Genomic DNA, 18746 nt, shown 5'->3' with positions numbered 1-18746 from the left:
ATCTTGACCAAACTCGACATTTATTAGTTTTACTATACTCCTCACATATGTAGCCAAATCCTATAGGATCGGAGCACAATAGCATTTTACTGCCATAGGACCGATCGGTCGAAAATAAACTTGTATGAAAAAAAAAAAAAAACTCGACGGTTATAAGTTTGACTATACTCCTCATTTAGAGGCAAAATCCTATTAAGATCGGAGCACTATATCATATAGACGCAATAGCACCGATCGGTCGAAAATTATGTTGTATGAAAAAACATTTTGTTTTTCAAGATATCTTGACCAACCTCGACATTTATTAGTTTGACTATACTCCTCATTTAGAGGCAAAATCCTATTAACATCGGAGCACTATATCTTATAGATGCCATAGGAACGATCGGTCAAAAATTATTTTGGATGAAAAAAATTTTGTTTTACAAGATATCTTGACCAACCTCGAAATTTATCAGTGTTACTCTATTTCTCATATATAGGCAAAATCATATTATGATCGGCCCACTTTATCATTTAGCTTCCATAGGACCGATCGGTCGATAATTAAATTGTATGAAAAATTATTTTGTTTTTCAAGATATCTTGACCAAACTCGCCATTTATCAGTGTTACTATACTCCTCATATATAGGCAAAAGATCGGACCACTATATCATATAGCTTCCATAGGAACGATCGGTCGAAAATTAAGTTGCATGAAAAAACATGTTGACCAAACTCGGCATTTTACTTGACTTGACCAATCTCGCCATTTATAAGTGTTATATATATAGCCAAATCCTATCAAGATCGGAGCACTATATCATATTGCTACCATAGGACCGATCGGTCGAAAAATAAAGTTGTATGAAAAAACATTTTGTTTTTCAAGATATCTTGACCAAACTCGACATTTATAAGTTTGACTATACTCTTCATTTAGAGGCAAAATCGTATTAAGATCGGAGCACTATATCATATAGATGCCATAGGACCGATCGGTCGAAAATTATGTTGTATGAAAAAACATTTTGTTTTTCAAGATATCTTGACCAAACTTGACATTTATAAGTTTGACTATACTCTTCATTTAGAGGCAAAATCCTATTAAGATCGGAGCACTATATCATATTGTTGGCATAGGACCGATCGGTCGATAACTAGGTTGTGTGAAAAAACATTTTTTTTTTCAAGATATCTCGACCAAACTCGCCATTTATGAGTGTTCGTATACTCCTCATATATAGGCAAAAGATCGGAGCACTATATCATATAGCTGCCATAGGAACAATCGGTCGAAAATTAAGTTGTATGGAAAAACATTTTGTTTTTCAGGACATCTTGACCAAACTCGGCATTTATTTGTTTTACTATACTCCTCAAATATAGGCGAAATGATATTGAGATCGGCCCACTATATCATATAGCTGGCATGGGAACGAGCGGTCGAAAATAAAGTTATAAGAACAAACATTTTGTTTTTCAAGATATCTTGACCAAAATCGACCTTTATTAGTTTGACTATACTCCTCATATATAGGCAAAATCATATTATGATCGGACCACTATATCATAATGCTGTCATACGAACGATCGGTCGATAATTTTGTAGTATGAAAAAACATTTTATTTTTCAAGATATCTATATCAACCTCGACATTTATTAGTTTTGCTATACTCCTCATGTATAGGAAAAATCATATTATGATCGGACCACTATATCATATTACTGTCATTGGAACGATCGGTCGAAAATAACGTTGTATGAAAAAACATTTTGTTTTTCAAGATATCTTGACCAAACTCGCCATTTATTATTGTTACTATACTACTCACAAATATTGCCAAATCCTATTAAGATCGGAGCACTATATCATATTGCTGCCATAGGACCGATCGAACGAAAATTAAGTTGTATGAAAAAACATTTTGTTTTTCAAGATATCTTGTCCAAACTCGGCGTTTATTAGTTTTACTATACTCCTCACATATAGGCGAAATCATATTAAGATCGGACCACTATATCATATAGCTGCCATAGGAACAATCGGTCGAAAATTAAGTTGTATGAAAAAACATTTTGTTTTTCAAGACATCTTGAGCAAACTCGGCATTTATTTGTTTTACTATACTCCTCACATATAGGCGAAATCATAAGATCGGACCACTATATCATATTGTTGCCATAGGACCGATCGGTCGAATTATGTTGTATGAAAAAACATTTTTTTTTTTCAAGACATCTTGACCAACCTCGCCATTTATCAGTGTAAGTATACTCCTCATATATAGGCAAAAGATCGGAGCACTACATCATATAGCTGCCATAGGTACAATCGGTCGAAAATTAAGTTGTATGGAAAAACATTTTGTTTTTCAAGACATCTTGACCAAACTCGGTATTTATTTGTTTAACTATACTCCTCACATATAGGCGAAATGATATTGAGATCGGCCCACTATATCATGTAGCTGCCATAGGAACGAGCGATCGAAAATTAAGTTGTATGAAAAAACATTTTGTTTTTCAAGATATCTTGACCAAACTCGACATTTATTAGTTTGATTGGAGCACTATATCATATAGCTGCCATAGGAACGATCGGTCGAAAATTAAGTTATATGGAAAAACATTTTGTTTTTCAAGACATCTTGACCAAACTCGCCATTTATTAGTGTTACTATACTCCTCACATATAGGCGAAATCATATTAAGATCGGACCACTATATCATATAGCTGCCATAGAAACGAGCGCTCGTAAATAAAGTTGTATGAAAAAACATTTTGTTTTTCAAGATATCTTGACCAAACTCGACATTTATTAGTTTTACTATACTCCTCACATATGTAGTCAAATCCTATAGGATCGGAGCACAATAGCATTTTACTGCCATAGGACCGATCGGTCGAAAATAAACTTGTATGAAAAAAAAAAAAAAACTCGACGGTTATAAGTTTGACTATACTCCTCATTTAGAGGCAAAATCCTATTAAGATCGGAGCACTATATCATATATACGCAATAGCACCGATCGGTCGAAAATTATGTTGTATGAAAAAACATTTTGTTTTTCAAGATATCTTGACCAACCTCGCCATTTATTAGTGTTACTATACTCCTCATTTAGAGGCAAAATCCTATTAAGATCGGAGCACTATATCTTATAGATGCCATAGGAACGATCGGTCAAAAATTATGTTGGATGACAAAAATTTTGTTTTACAAGATATTTTGACCAACCTAGACATTTATCAGTGTTACTATACTCCTCAAATATAGGCAAAAGATCGGACCACTATATCATATAGCTTCCATAGGAACGATCGGTCGAAAATTAAGTTGTATGAAAAAACATTTTGACCAAAGTCGGCATTTATTATTTTTGATATATTCCTCATATATAGGCAAAATCATATTATGATCGGCCCACTATATCATATAGCTGCCATAGGACCGATCGGTCGATAATTAAGTTGTATGAAAAAACATTTTGTTTATTGAGACATCTTGACCCAGGCAGCAGCAGGCAGATAATTAAGTTGTATGAAAAATTATTTTGTTTTTCAAGATATCTTGACCAAACTCGCCATTTATCAGTGTTACTATACTCCTCATATATAGGCAAAAGATCGGACCACTATATCATATAGCTTCCATAGGAACGATCGGACGAAAATTAAGTTGTATGAAAAAACATTTTGACCAAAGTCGGCATTTATTAGTTTTGATATATTCCTCATATATAGGGAAAATCCTATTAAGATCGGAGCACTATATCATATAGCTGCCATAGGAACGATCGGTCGAAAATTATTTTGAATGAAAAAACATTTTGTTTTTCAAGATATCTAGACCAAACTCGACATTTATTAGTTTGACTATACTCCTCATATATAGGCAATATCCTATTAAGATCGAAGCACTATATCATATAGCTGCCATAGGAACGATCGGTCGAAAATTATCTTGTATAAAAAACATTTTGTTTTTCGAGATATCTTGACCAACCTCGGCATTTATTATTTTTCCTATACTTCACACATATAGTCGAAATCATATTAAGATCGGACCACTAAACCATATAGCTGCCATAGGAATGAGCGCTCGAAAATAAAGTTGTATGAAAAAACATTTTGTTTTTCAAGATATCTTGACCAAGCTCGCCATTTATTAGTGTTAATATACTCCTCACATATATAGCCAAATCCTATCAAGATCGGAGCACTATATCATATTGTTACCATAGGACCGATCGGTCGAAAATAAAGTTGGATGAAAAAACATTTTGTTTTTCAAGATATCTTGACCAAACTCGACATTTATAAGTTTGACTATACTCTTCATTTAGAGGCAAAATCCTATTAAGATCGGAGCACTATATCATATAGATGCCATAGGACCGATCGGTCGAAAATTATGTTGTATGAAAAAACTTTTGTTTTTCAAGATATCTTGACCAGCCTCGACATTTATAAGTGTTACATTATTCCTCATATATAGGCAAAATCATATTATGATCGGACCACTATATCATATTGTTGCCATAGGACCGATCGGTCGATAATTAGGTTGTGTAAAAAAACATTTTTTTTTCAAGATATCTTGACCAAACTCGCCATTTATGAGTGTTCGTATACTCCTCATATATAGGCAAAAGATCGGAGCACTGTATCATATAGCTGCCATAGGAACAATCGGTCGAAAATTAAGTTGTATGGAAAAACATTTTGTTTTTCAAGACATCTTGACCAAACTCGGCATTTATTTGTTTTACTATACTCCTCACATATAGGCGAAATGATATTGAGATCGGCCCACTATATCATATAGCTGGCATTGGAACGAGCGGTCGATAATAAAGTTGTAAGAAAAAACATTTTGTTTTTCAAGATATCTTGACCAAACTCGACATTTATTAGTGTTACTATACTCCTCACATATATAGCCAAATCCTATTAGGATCGGAGCACAATAGCATTTTACTGCCATAGGACCGATCGGTCGAAAATAAACTTGTACGAAAAAAAAAAAAAACTCGACAGTTATAAGTTTGACTATACTCCTCATTTAGAGGCAAAATCCTATTAAGATCGGAGCACCATATCATATAGACGCAATAGGACCGATCGGTCGAAAATTATGTTGTATAAAAAAAACATTTTGTTTTTCAAGATATCTTGACCAGCCTCGACATTTATTAGTTCGACTATACTCCTCATTTATTGGCAAAATCCTATTAAGATCGGAGCACTATATCTTATAGATGCCATAGGAACGATCGGTCAAAAATTATGTTGGACGACAAAAATTTTGTTTTACAAGATATTTTGACCAACCTAAACATTTATCAGTGTTACTATACTCCTCATATATAGGCAAAAGATCGGACCACTATATCATATAGCTTCCATAGGAACGATCGGTCGAAAATTAAGTTGTATGAAAAAACATTTTGACCAAACTCGGCATTTATTAGTTTTACTATATTCCTCACATATAGGCGAAATCATATTTAGATCGGACCACTATATCATATAGCTGCCAGAGGATCGATCGCTCGAAAATAACGTTGTATGAAAAAACATTTTGTTTTTCAAGATATGTTGACCAAACTCGCCATTTATTAGTGTTACTATACTCCTCACATATATAGCCAAATCCTATTAAGATTGGAGCACTATATCATATTGCTGCCATAGGACCGATCGGTCGAAAATAAAGTTGTATGAAAAAACATTTTGTTTTTCAAGATATCTTGACCAACCTCGACAATCATTAGTGTTACTATATTCCTTATATATAGGCAAAATCAAATTATGATCGGCCCACTTATCATATAGATGCCATAGGACCGATCGGTCGAAAACTATGTTGTATGAAAAATCATTTTGTTTTTCAAGATATCTTCACCAAACTCGTCATTTATTAGTGTTACTATACTGCTCACATATAGGCAAAATCATATTAGGATTGGCCCACTATATCATATAGCTGCCATAGGACCGATCGGTCGATAATTAAGTTGTATAAAAAACATTTTGGGTTTCAAGATATCTTGATCAAAGTCGCCATTTATCAGTGTTACTATACTCCTCATATATAGGCAAAAGTTCGGAGCACTATATCATATAGCTGCCATAGGAACGATCGGTCGAAAATTAAGTTGTATGAAAAACCATTTTGTTTTTCAAGATGTCTTGACAAAACTCGCCATTTATTAGTTGTACTATACTCCTCATATATAGGCGAAATCATATTAAGTTCGGACCACTATATCATACACTGCTGCCATAGGAACGATCGCTCGAAAATTATGTTTTATGAAAAAACATTTTATATCTCAAGATATCTCTAACAACCTGGGCATTTCTTAGTTTTGATATACTCCTCATATATAGGGAAAATCCTATTAAGATCAGAGCACTATATCATATTGCTGCCATAGGAACGATAGGAACGAAAAACATTTTGTTTTTCATGATATCTTGACCAAACTCGGCATTTATTAGTTTTACTATACTTCTCACATATACGCGAAGTCATATTAAGATCGGACCACAATATCATATTGCTGCCATAGGAACGATCGGTCGAAAATTATGTTGTATGAAAAAACATTTTGTTTTTCAAGATATCTTGACCAACCGCGACATTTATTAGTGTTACTATACTCCTCACATATAGGCGAAATCAGATTAAGTTCGGACCACTATATAATATAGCTGCCATAGGAACGATCGGTCGAAAAATATGTTGTGTGAAAAAACATTTTGTTTTTAAGATATCTTGAACAAACTCGGCATTTATTAGTGTTACTATACTCCTCACATATAGGCGAAATCATATTAAGATCGGACCACAATATCATATTGCTGTCGTATTAACAAGCGGTCGAAAATAAAGTTGTATGATAAAACATTTTGGTTTTCCAGCTATCTTGACCAAACACGACGTTTATTAGTTTGTCTATACTCCTCATATATAGGCAATATCCTATTAAGATCGAAGCACTATATCAAATAGCCGCCATAGGAACGATCGATAAAAATATTCTTGTATAAAAAAATATTTTGTTTTTCAAGATATCTTGCCCAAGCTCGCCATTTATTAGTGTTATTATACTCCTCATAAATAGGCAAAATCCTATAAAGATCGGAGCACTATATCATGTAACTGCAATAGGACCGATTGGTCGAATATTATGTTGTATGACAAAACATATTGTTTTTCAAGATATCTTGACAAAACTCGCAATTTATTAGTTTGACTATACTCCTCATATATAGGCAATATCCTATTAAGATCGAAGCACTATATCAAATAGCTGCCATGGGCACGATCGATCGAAAATTTTCTTGTAAAAAAAAACAGTTTGTTTTTTAAGACATATTGACCAAACTCGGCATTTATTAGTTTTACTATACTCCTCAAATATAGGCGAAATCAAATTAAATTCGGAGCACTATATCATATAGCTGCCATAGCAAAGATCGGTCGAAAATTACTTTGTAGGAAAACACCTTTGGTTTTTCAAGATATCTTGAACAAACTCGGCATTTATTAGCTTTGTTATACTCCTCATATATAGGCAAAATCCTATTAAAATCGGAGCGCCATATCATATAGCTGCAATAGCAACGATCGGTCGATGATTTAGTTGCATGAAAAAACATTTTGTTTTTCAAGATATCTTGAGTAAGATCGGCATTTAATTTACTATACTCATCACATATAGGCGAAATCATATTTAGATCGGCCCACTATATCATATAGCTGCCATAGGAACGAGCGGTCGAAAATAACGTTGTATGAAAAAACATTTTGTTTTCAAGATATCTTGACCAAACTCGGCATTTATTAGTTTTACTATACTCCTCACATATAGGCGAAATCATATTAAAATCGGACCACTATATCATATAGCTGCCATAGGAACGAGCGCTCGAAAATAAAGTTGTATGAAAAAACATTTTGATTTTCAAGATATCTTGACCAAACTCGACATATATTAGTTTGACTATACTGCTCATATAGAGGCAATATCCTATTAAGATCGGAGCACTATATCATATAGCTGCCTTAGGAACGATTGGTCGATATCTACGTTGTATGAAAAAACATTTTGTTTTTCAAGATATCTTGCCCAAACTCGGCCTTTATTATTTTCAACATACTCCTCACATAAAGGCGAAATCATATTAAGATCGGACCACTATATCATATAGACGCCGTAGGGCCGATCGGTCGAAAATAAAGTTGTATAAAAAAACATTTAGTTTTTCAAGATATCTTGACCAATCTCGACATTTATTAGTTTGTCTATACTCCTCATATATAGGCAATATCCCATTAAGATCGGAGCACTATATCATACAGCTGCCATAGTAACGATCGGGCGAAAATTTTCTTGTATAAAAAACCATTTTGTTTTTCAAGATATCTTGACCAAACTCGGCATTTATTAGTTTTACTATACTCCTCACATATAGGCGAAATCATATTAAGATCGGACCACTATATCATATAGCTGCCATAGGAACGTGCGCTCGAAAATAAAGTTGTATGAAAAAAATTTTGTTTTTCAAGATATCTTGACCAAACTCGACATTTACTAGATTGACTATTCTCCTTATATAGAGGCAAAATCCTATTAAGATCGAAGCACTTTATCATATAGCTGCCAAAGCACCGATCGGTCGAAAATTATGTTGTATGAAATACAACGACAACAACAATACATCGAATATTATGTTGTATGAAAAAACATTTTGTTTTTCAAGATATCTTGACTATATCATATAGCTGCCAAATTAATTTATTAGTTTTGTGCTACTCCTCATATTTAGCCAATATCCTATTAAGATCGGAGCACTACATCATATAGCTGCCATAGAAACGATCGGTCGAAAATTATGTTGTATGAAAACACAATTTGTTTTTCAAGATATCTTGACTAAAGTCTGCATTTATTTTACTATAATCCTCACATATAGGCGAAATCATATTTAGATCGGCCCACCATATCATATAGCTTCCATAGGAGCGAGCGGTCGAAAATAACGTTGTATGAAAAAACATTTTCGTTTTCAAGATATCTTGACCAAACTCGACATTTATTACATTGACTATACTCCTCATATATAGGCAATATCCTATTAAGATAAAAGCACTATATCAAATAGCTGCCATAGGAACGATCCATCGAAAATATTCTTGTATAAAAAAACATTTTGTTTTTCAAGATATCTTGACCAAACTGGACATTTATTAGTGTTACAATATTCCTCATATATAGGCAATATCATCTTAAGATCGGACCAATATATCATACAGCTGCCATTGGACCGATCGATCAAAAATTAAGTTGTATGAAAAAACATTTTGTTTCTCAAGATATCTTGACCAAACTCGGCATTTATTAGTTTTGCTATACTCCTCACATATAGGCGAAATCATATTAAGATCGGAGCACTATATCATATTGCTGCCATAGGAACAAGCGGTCTTAAATCAAGTTGTATGAAAAAACATTCTGGTTTTCAAGATATCTTGACCAACCTCGACATTTATTAGTTTGTCTATACTCATACAGCTGTCATAGCACCGATCGGTCAGTATATGCGAAATCATAATTAGATCGGCCCACTATATCATATAGCTGCCATAGGAGCGAGCGGTCGAAAATAACGTTGTATGAAAAAACATTTTCGTTTTCAAGATATCTTGACCAAACTCGACATTTATTAGCTTGACTATACTCCCCATATATAGGCAATATTCTATTAAGATCGAAGCACTATATCAAATAGCTGCCATAGGAACGTTCCATCGAAAATATTCTTGTATAAAAAAACATTTTGTTTCTCAAGATATCTTTACCAAACGCGGCATTTATTAGTTTTGCTATACTCCTCACATATAGGCGAAATCATATTAAGATCGGACCACTATATCATATAGCTGCCATAAGAACGAGCGCTCGAAAATAAAGTTGTATAAAAAACGTTTTGTTTTTCAAGATATCTTCACCAAACTCGACATTTATTAGTTTTGCTATACTCCTCACATATAGGCGAAATTATATTAAGATCGGACCACTATATCATTTAGCTGCCTTAGGAACGATCGGTCGATATCTACGTTGTATGAAAAAACATTTCGTTTTTCAAGAAATCTTGCCCAAACTCGGCATTTATTATTTTCACTATACTCCTCACATATAGGCGAAATCATATTAAGATCGGACCACTATATCATATTGCTGCCATAGGAACAAGCGGTCTTAAATCAAGTTGTATGAAAAAACATTCTGGTTTTCAAGATATCTTGACCAAACTCGACATTTATTAGTTTGTCTATACTCCTCATATAAAGGCAATATCCCATTAAGATCGGAGCACTATATCATACAGCTGTCATAGCACCGATCGGTCAGTATAGGCGAAATCATAATTAGATCGGCCCACTATATCATATAGCTGCCATAGGAGCGAGCGGTCGAAAATAACGTTGTATGAAAAAACATTTTCGTTTTCAAGATATCTTGACCAAACTCGACATTTATTAGTTTGACTATACTCCCCACATATAGGCAATATTCTATTAAGATCGAAGCACTATATCAAATAGCTGCCATAGGAACATTCCATCGAAAATATTCTTGTATAAAAAAACATTTTGTTTCTCAAGATATCTTGACCAAACGCGGCATTTATTAGTTTTGCTATACTCCTGACATATAGGCGAAATCATATTAAGATCGGACCACTATATCATATAGCTGCCATAAGAACGAGCGCTCGAAAATAAAGTTGTATAAAAAACATTTTGTTTTTCAAGATATCTTCACCAAACTCGAAATTTATTAGTTTTGCTATACTCCTCACATATAGGCGAAATTATATTAAGATCGGACCACTATATCATATAGTTGCCATAGGACCGATCGGTCGATAATTAAGTTGTATGAAAAAACATTTTGTTTCTCAAGATATCTTGACCAAACTCGGCATTTATTAGTTTTGCTATACTCCTCACATATAGGCGAAATCATATTAAGATCGGAGCACTATATCATATTGCTGCCATAGGAACAAGCGGTCTTAAATCAAGTTGTATGAAAAAACATTCTGGTTTTCAAGATATCTTGACCAAACTCGACATTTATTAGTTTGTCTATACTCCTCATATCCTATTAAGATCGAAGCACATCATATAGCTGCCATAGCACCGATCGGTCGGTATAGGCGAAATCATATTTAGATCGGCCCACTATATCATATATCTGCCATAGGAGCGTGCGGTCGAAAATTATGTTGTATGAAAAAACATTTTGTTTTTCAAGATCTCTTGTAAAAACTCGGCATTTATTAGTTTTGATATACTCCTCATATAGGGGCGAAATCATATTTAGATCGGAGCGCTATATCATATAACTGTCATAGGGACGATCGGTTGAATATTATGTTGTATGAAGAAAACATTTTGTTTTTCAAGATATCTATTGGGTTTGCTATACTCCTCACATATAGGCGAAATCATATTAAGTTCGGAGCACTATATCATACAGCTGCCATAGAAACGATCGGTCGAAAATTATGTTCTATGAAAAAAAAAATTTGTTTTTCAAGATATCTTGACTAAACTCGGCATTTATTTTACTATACTCCTCACTTATAGGCGAAATCATTTTTAGATAGGCTCACTATATCATATAGCTGCCATAGGAGCGAGCGGTCGAAAATAACGTTGTATAAAAAGACATTTTGATTTTCAAGATATCTTGACCAAACTCGACATTTATTAGTTTGACCATACTCCATATATAGGCAATATCCTATTAAGATCGAAGCACTACATCAAATAGCTGCCATAGGAACGATCGATCGAAAATATTCTTGTATAAAAAAACATTTTGTTTTTTAAGATATCTTGACCAAACTCGGCATTTATTAGATCTACTATACTCCTCACATATAGGCGAAATTATATTAAGATCGGACCACTATATCATATAGTTGCCATAGGACCGATCGGTCGATAATTAAGTTGTATGAAAAAACATTTTGTTTCTCAAGATATCTTGACCATTTATTATTTTTATAAAACTCCTCAGATAAAGGCGAAATCCTATTAGGATCGGAGCACTATATCATATAACTGCCATAGCAACGATCGGTCGAAAATTACTTTGTAGGAAAAAACCTTTGGTTTTTTAAGATATCTTAACCAAACTCGGCTATTATAAGTGTTGCTATACTCCTCATATATACACAAAGTCATTTTAAGATCGGACCACTATATCATATAGCTGCCTTAGGAACGATCGGTTGATAACTACGTTGTATGAAAAAACAAAAAACAACCTCGGCATATATTAGTTTGACTATACTCCTTTCATATAGGCGAAATCATATTAAGATCGGACCACTATATCATATTGCTGCCTTAGGAACGAGCGGTCGAAAATAAAGCTGTTTGAAAAAACATTTTGTTTTTCAAGATATTTTGAACAAACTCGGCATTTATTAGTTTTGATATACTCCTCATATATAGGGGAAATCCAATTAAGATCGGACCACTATATCATATAGCTGCCATAGGAACGATCGGTCGAAAATTATGTTGTATGAAAAAAAATTTTGTTTCTCAAGATATCTTGACCAAACTCGGCATTTATTAGTTTTGCTATACTCCTCACATATAGGCGAAATCATATTAAGATCGGACCACAATATCATATAGCTGCCATAGGAACGAGCGCTCGAAAATAAAGTTGTAAACTTTTTGTTTTCAAGATATCTTGACCAAACTCGATATTTATTACTTTGACTATACTCATATATAGGCAATATCCTATTACGATCAAAGCACTATATCATATAGCTGTCATAGCACCGATCGGTCGAAAATTATGTTGTATGAAAAAACATTTTGTTTTCAAGATCTCTTGTACAAACTCGGCATTTATTAGTTTTGATATACTCCTCATATAGAGGCGTAATCATATTTAGATCGGAGCACTAAATCATATAACTGCCATAGGTTGAATATTATGTTGTTTGAAGAAAACATTTTGTTTTTCAAGATATCTATTGGAATTGCTATACTCCTCACATATAGGCGAAATCATATTAAGTTCGGAGCACTATATCATATAGCTGCCTTAGGACCGATCGGTTGATAACTACGTTGTATGAAAAAACATATTGTTTTTCAAGATATCTTTACCAACCTCGGCATAGATTAGTTTGACTATACTCCTTTCATATAGGCGAAATCATAATAAGATCGGACCACTATATCATATTGCTGCCTTAGGAACGAGCGGTCGAAAATAAAGTTGTATGAAAAAACATTTTGTTTTTCAAGATATTTTGAACAAACTCGGCATTTATTAGTTTTGATATACTCCTCATATATAGGGGAAATCCAATTAAGATCGGAGCACTATATCATAAAGCTGCCATAGGAACGATCGGTCGAATATTATGTTGTATGAAAAAATATTTTGTTTTTTTAAGATATTTTGACCAAACCTGGCATTTAATAGTTTTACTATACTCCCCATATATAGGCAAAATCATATTAATATCGGACCACTATATCATATTGCTGGCATAGCAACGATCGGTCGATAATTAAGTTATATAAAAAAACATTTTGTTTTTCAAGATATGTTGACTAAGCTCGGCATTTATTTTACTATACTCATCACATATAGGCGAAATCAGATTTAGATCTGATCTGCCATAGGAACGAGGGCTCGAAAATAACGTTGTAAGAAAAAACATTTTAGTTTTAAAGACATCTTGACCAAACTGGACATTATTACTTCGACTATACTCCTCATATATAGGCAATATCCTATTAAGATCAAAGCACTATATCAAATAGCTGCCATGTACAAAGTCTAACATAGCCAAACATGATTTTGTAAGATGTATTAATTGTATACATGGTACTCGAACCTTCAGATATTTTAGATTGCGTGCGAAACTGGCGATAAAGGATAACATAGTATAATTAAGAACTAGAAACATTGCATTATTAGATAAGTACATGCTGAGATTCATTCATACAATAGGAGAGGAGTATGAATTACATTAGAAACATATTTTGAGCAGTGATTGAGTTCGAGTTAGAGATGTCCTATTCACTATAGTATTAAATAATAAAGGATAATGTAATATCCGCAGCGAACTTTAAATGCTTAAGACACAAATAATAAGGCCCAAAGGATGTTTGTAGGTATACGTATGCATATATAGCTCTATCTACATGCGCATCATTTAGAGCTTAACTCCCTTCAGTTTGACGGCCGTGGTGTGCAGATCCCATTCCTGCTGCTGAAGCGCCTCGTACGCAGCGGACAGGCTCAGATTCGCCTCGGCGAGTATATTCTGCAGCTTAATCAGTTTAATGGACTTGTGAACATCCCAGTTGATGAACTCCAGTGCGCCCAGACAACGTGTGGGCGTGCTGTCCTTTCTCAGCACTTTGACCATGATGCGCACTTCATCCGAGTCGACGCCGCGTTCACAGCCGCGCGGCTTCTTGTCGGAAAACTCGAGCAAATCCTCACAGCTCACGGAGTTGGAGTCGGCCAGGCGAGCCGCGGTAGCTGCAAAATATTCTGCCTCCGTTTGTAACTTGGACGCGGGACCATTGGCCAAAGCTGCCGTCGTATTGTTCGCATCCTTGCCATTAATGGAGTTGCGGTTCATGGCCTGGTTAACGGAAGCACGCACCTTTTTGAAGAGCGCATTGCCCGCCAACTCATTGTCCACGCTGCCCAAGCGGCGCGTATTGATGCTCTCCAAAGGCGCATCTTCTGCAGCAGTGGTTGCTGCAGCCACCGCCGCTGCTGCTGCTGCTGCCACCGCGGAGGCTGCCGTTGGTGCCATCTCCTGAGGAACTGCTGCGGAGTCCAATGTGGTTGAGCTGCTGCTGGCGGCCAGCGGTTTGTCCAGATTGCGCAACTCATCGTCGTTGACATAGAGCCCCGAGATTTGGGCAGGTTCGAAGCCAACATCCTTGCTCTTGTTGTAGTGTTCCTTCTGTATTGAGAAGTTGTAGAAGCCATTGGTCACGTCCGGCGATTGGAGCACACCCTCTTTGCTCATGTCCGCCTCCAGTATGGACTCGAACTGCAACGAGGCGCTGTCTGTCAGCCCAGCTGCATCGGCAGGCGCCAGTTTGTCCAGGTTCTGGTAGGTATGTGCCGATGCTCCGCCTGCCAGGGTAGGCATGTTCTCATATTCGCTGGCCTCGGGCCGACGACGCACGCTACTGGTGCGCACGGCCGCCACCACCTCTATGGAACGCGCCTGCTGCTGCTGCTGTTGCGGCGATGCGTCGCTAGCTTTGCTGGCCGCCTCCTCGCCAAAGTCCGCCAGCTTGCTGAGAGTGCGCTGCACGCCGTTAATCGGGATTATGAGCGGATATTTGCGGACGTGCCGTTTGGCGCTTGTCTTCACTTGTTTTTTGCCCTCGCGTGAAGGCAGTGGCAGCGGATTCGCCTAATGCGGCTCTGGGAACTTGTAGCTGGCGTGTGTCATGTAGCTGGGACTCTCGCAGGATTCGTTGGCCCCCAGCGAGTTGCGATTCTCATCATTTGGCCGCTCCCCGTTCGCATGCTCGGCCCGGCGCACACGCTGAGCCGCGCCACGTGTGGGCAATGTCATGGGTCGCGGTGGCTGCAGCTGCTGCAAAGGACGGGCGCACTCCGCAGCGGCAAGGGCTGGCTCCAGGGTAAGGGCAGCGGCAGTGCCCGGATGACTCAACTGACTGCCCAGGCGACGTGGCAGCGTCTTCGAGCTCATCAGCTCAAACTCGTCCGTGTCCATGTGGCGGAGCAGCGTTGCAGCCGGACTGGAGCCAATGTCCAGCATGCCCTTGCGCTCGATCAGGCTGTTGTAGGCCTCGCGACCCTCCTCGCCAATCAGGGACTGTATATCGGGTATGCTTTGCAGCTCCTCTGTAAAGTTCTTCTTCTTGGAGAAGGGCGAGGCATTGCCATGCGTAGGTGTGAGCCCAGAGCCGCCAGCAGCGCCACCTAAAACGCCACTTGACTTATCTCCGCCGCCGCCGCCGCTGCTCAAATGCGGAAAACGAAAGCTGAACTTGCGCTTGGGACTGTGCGGGGCTGGCGTATGATCAGATACCAAATCAATCATGGAGCTGGCGCTAATCTCGTTGGCAATTTCGATGGCATGATTCAGTATTTTCTCATCCTTGACCGAAATGGGCTTCACAGTGCCCGTCGATGTCTTCTTTTTGGACAGAAGTCCATGACCGTGTCCATGGCCGTGCTTGTTGCCATTGCTGTCGCCAGTTTTGTGGCTAAACTTGGCCGACATCTCAGCGAATTCATTTTTTGTGTTCACATGATCGAAATCGGGCGTTTGGCTGGGTTCCAGAGGTTGATTGGGTTCCGCTGATTGATTCAAACATTGAGTTGATTTCGTCCAGCAGCGAGGGCCCAAAGTCCAGCTTATCGCCAGCGATCTCATCGTCGGATATCTCGTGATACTCGTGTGGATCGTCGGTCGTGTTGCGGGAACTGGCGCGCCAGTTGGGTTCTGAGTGGATGCTCTTGCCATCGGCGCCATAGTTGTTGTTCTGTAGCGCATAGGCGAGCTGCTCCTCGTCCAGTTTGTGCGAGGCAAAGGGATTTGTGGAGCCGGTAAAGTCAAATGAGCTGTGTCCATTGCTGGGTATCAAGTTGGGCGTGTGCTCCGTAGAGGGAATAAATGTGGGATTCATTGAAGTGCCACCGCCTTCCGGAAAATAACCGCTAGCCGTTTGTAGCGAATCCGGACTGGTGGGCGTCGGCGGCAGCAGCAGGGGCGTCTGCTCTATATCCTCCGACGGCTTGTAGGGCGTCACAATCTGCTTCGGCACATGATTGTAATTTTGGGAGCTGCCGAGGAAGGCGATATCGCCAAAGGTAGCGCCATCGATACCCACATGTCCGGTGTGCTTAAAGCCATTCTGCGGCTTCGAAATCATTTCCGTGCGCAACTTACGCTTGCGTGTTCGAGGGATTGAAGTATCCAGTCTTTCCAGTACCCAAAACGCCTTTCCAGAAAGGCGTACCCGTATTGCGATCAAGCACGCTTATTATATCACCCTGGCGATACAGCAGATGATCTTTCTTCGGTTCCACGCAATTGACGACGGCCTTGAGCTGCTCGGGCTTCATATCGGGCAGCTGTTCATAGATTTCACTAAACTTGGGCCGCTTGGCCGCATCGTCCTGCCAGCACTTCATCATCAACGTGTAATACTCTCGGGGACAGCAGTCCGGCTGCTCGAGGCGCTGATAATTCGGTGCATCGATGGCCTCCAGTATCTGCAGACCAGTCAGTGCCGCCCAGGGCTGAAAGCCATAGGAGAACATCTCCCAGAGGCAAACGCCAAAGGCCCACACATCGGAAGCGTTGGTAAATCGCAAGTAATTGATGCATTCGGGCGCATACCAGGCAATCGGCAGCTTTAGATTCACATTGAAGTTCATCTTGTAATAGTCCTTGCCCACACCCAGCGCACGCGACAGCCCAAAGTCCGAGATTTTCACCTTATCCTTGCTAAATACCAGAATATTCCGTGCAGCCAAATCCCTGTGTATGAGTCGCTTCTGCTCCAGATAGCGCATGCCGTTGCATGCATCTGCAGCGCGAACTCACAGAGCGTGGGTATCGTGAGAAAGCTGACACGCAACCCGGAATCCTTAAGGCACTCGAGTAAGGAACGAAGGTGCGCCAGTTCCGTAACAAGCATCAGCGAATCAGTTGCCAGAACCACGCCGTACAGGCGCACAATGTTCTCGTGCTCGATCGAATGCATTATGGCTACCTCCTTGAGAAATTCCATGGGATTCGATTGCATGCGTTCGCTGCACAGGCACTTGATGGCCACTTGAATCCGCTCGCTGCCATTCGTCCAGACGCCCTGCTGCACAATGCCGAACTCCCCGATGCCCAGCTGCTTATTAACGCTAATCGAATCAGCTGGTATGATGTGCTTGTTGTTGGGCACCTTGCTGCCCGGTGAACTGCTGCCATTCCTCTTCGCAGTGGCGGTGGCTGCAGCGGCGCTGGTCTCGTTTGTTGTCTGCCCGGCTGCGCCGATCGATCGAAAATTTTCTGGTATAAGAAAAAACATTTTGCTTTTCAAGATATCTTGACCAAACTCGGCATTTATCAGTTTTACTATACTCTTCACATATAGGCGAAATCATATTAAAATCGGACCACTATTTATTTGTATATCTTTTTTTTTTTCTATTTAATTTTTCATTAATGGTCGACAAAAAGAGTGTCTTCCTCATTAATCAAAAGATTGTACAATAGAATTATATGCTTAAAGCCTAGTTAAAGGATACAATTTTCTAAATGGCATCACCGACCGATGGAGGTGTTTTATTTGCCAGTCCGGCCAGCTGTGCCCCTTTTCACAGCTAATCATGTCAGTGACGCTATTAGAGCCTACATCTGAGCAGAAGGTTGTAAGTACGAAAAAGGTGATATCAAGGAAAATAAAAAATAATCTTAATTTGCTATATTAATAAAGAAAAAACAATACATAGAAAAAAAGAAAGTAAGAAGGTTGTTAATAAAGTAAAGCAATGTAAGTTAAATAAAGAGTGTTAAGTAGATAGGACACAGGGGGAAATTTTTTGAGCCTGTCCGGCAAGCTATGCCCCTGCTCATAGCTGGGAATGGTCAGCGACTACCCGAAGGTATCCTGAAAACAACG

At 38.1% G+C, this 18746-nt stretch overlaps 1 protein-coding gene across 1 annotated transcript; it reads right to left on the bottom strand.

The window, feature by feature from the left end:
* Positions 1–13895: 13895 nt before the first annotated feature.
* Positions 13896–18152, bottom strand: LOC116650167 (activated Cdc42 kinase-like). Its single transcript, XM_032433471.2, is given in 4 exon segments — positions 13896–16391; positions 16393–17019; positions 17021–17652; positions 17655–18152. Coding segments are annotated over 4 exon segments (3873 nt in total). The 3' UTR covers positions 13896–14275.
* Between the last annotated feature and the right edge of the window lie 594 nt (positions 18153–18746).

This window comes from Drosophila virilis, unplaced genomic scaffold (genome assembly GCF_030788295.1).
Source record: "Drosophila virilis strain 15010-1051.87 unplaced genomic scaffold, Dvir_AGI_RSII-ME tig00002160, whole genome shotgun sequence".
Classification (NCBI taxonomy): domain Eukaryota; kingdom Metazoa; phylum Arthropoda; class Insecta; order Diptera; family Drosophilidae; genus Drosophila; species Drosophila virilis.
Note: the sequence above shows the minus strand (reverse complement) of the source record. Positions and strands in the feature narration are given on the sequence as shown.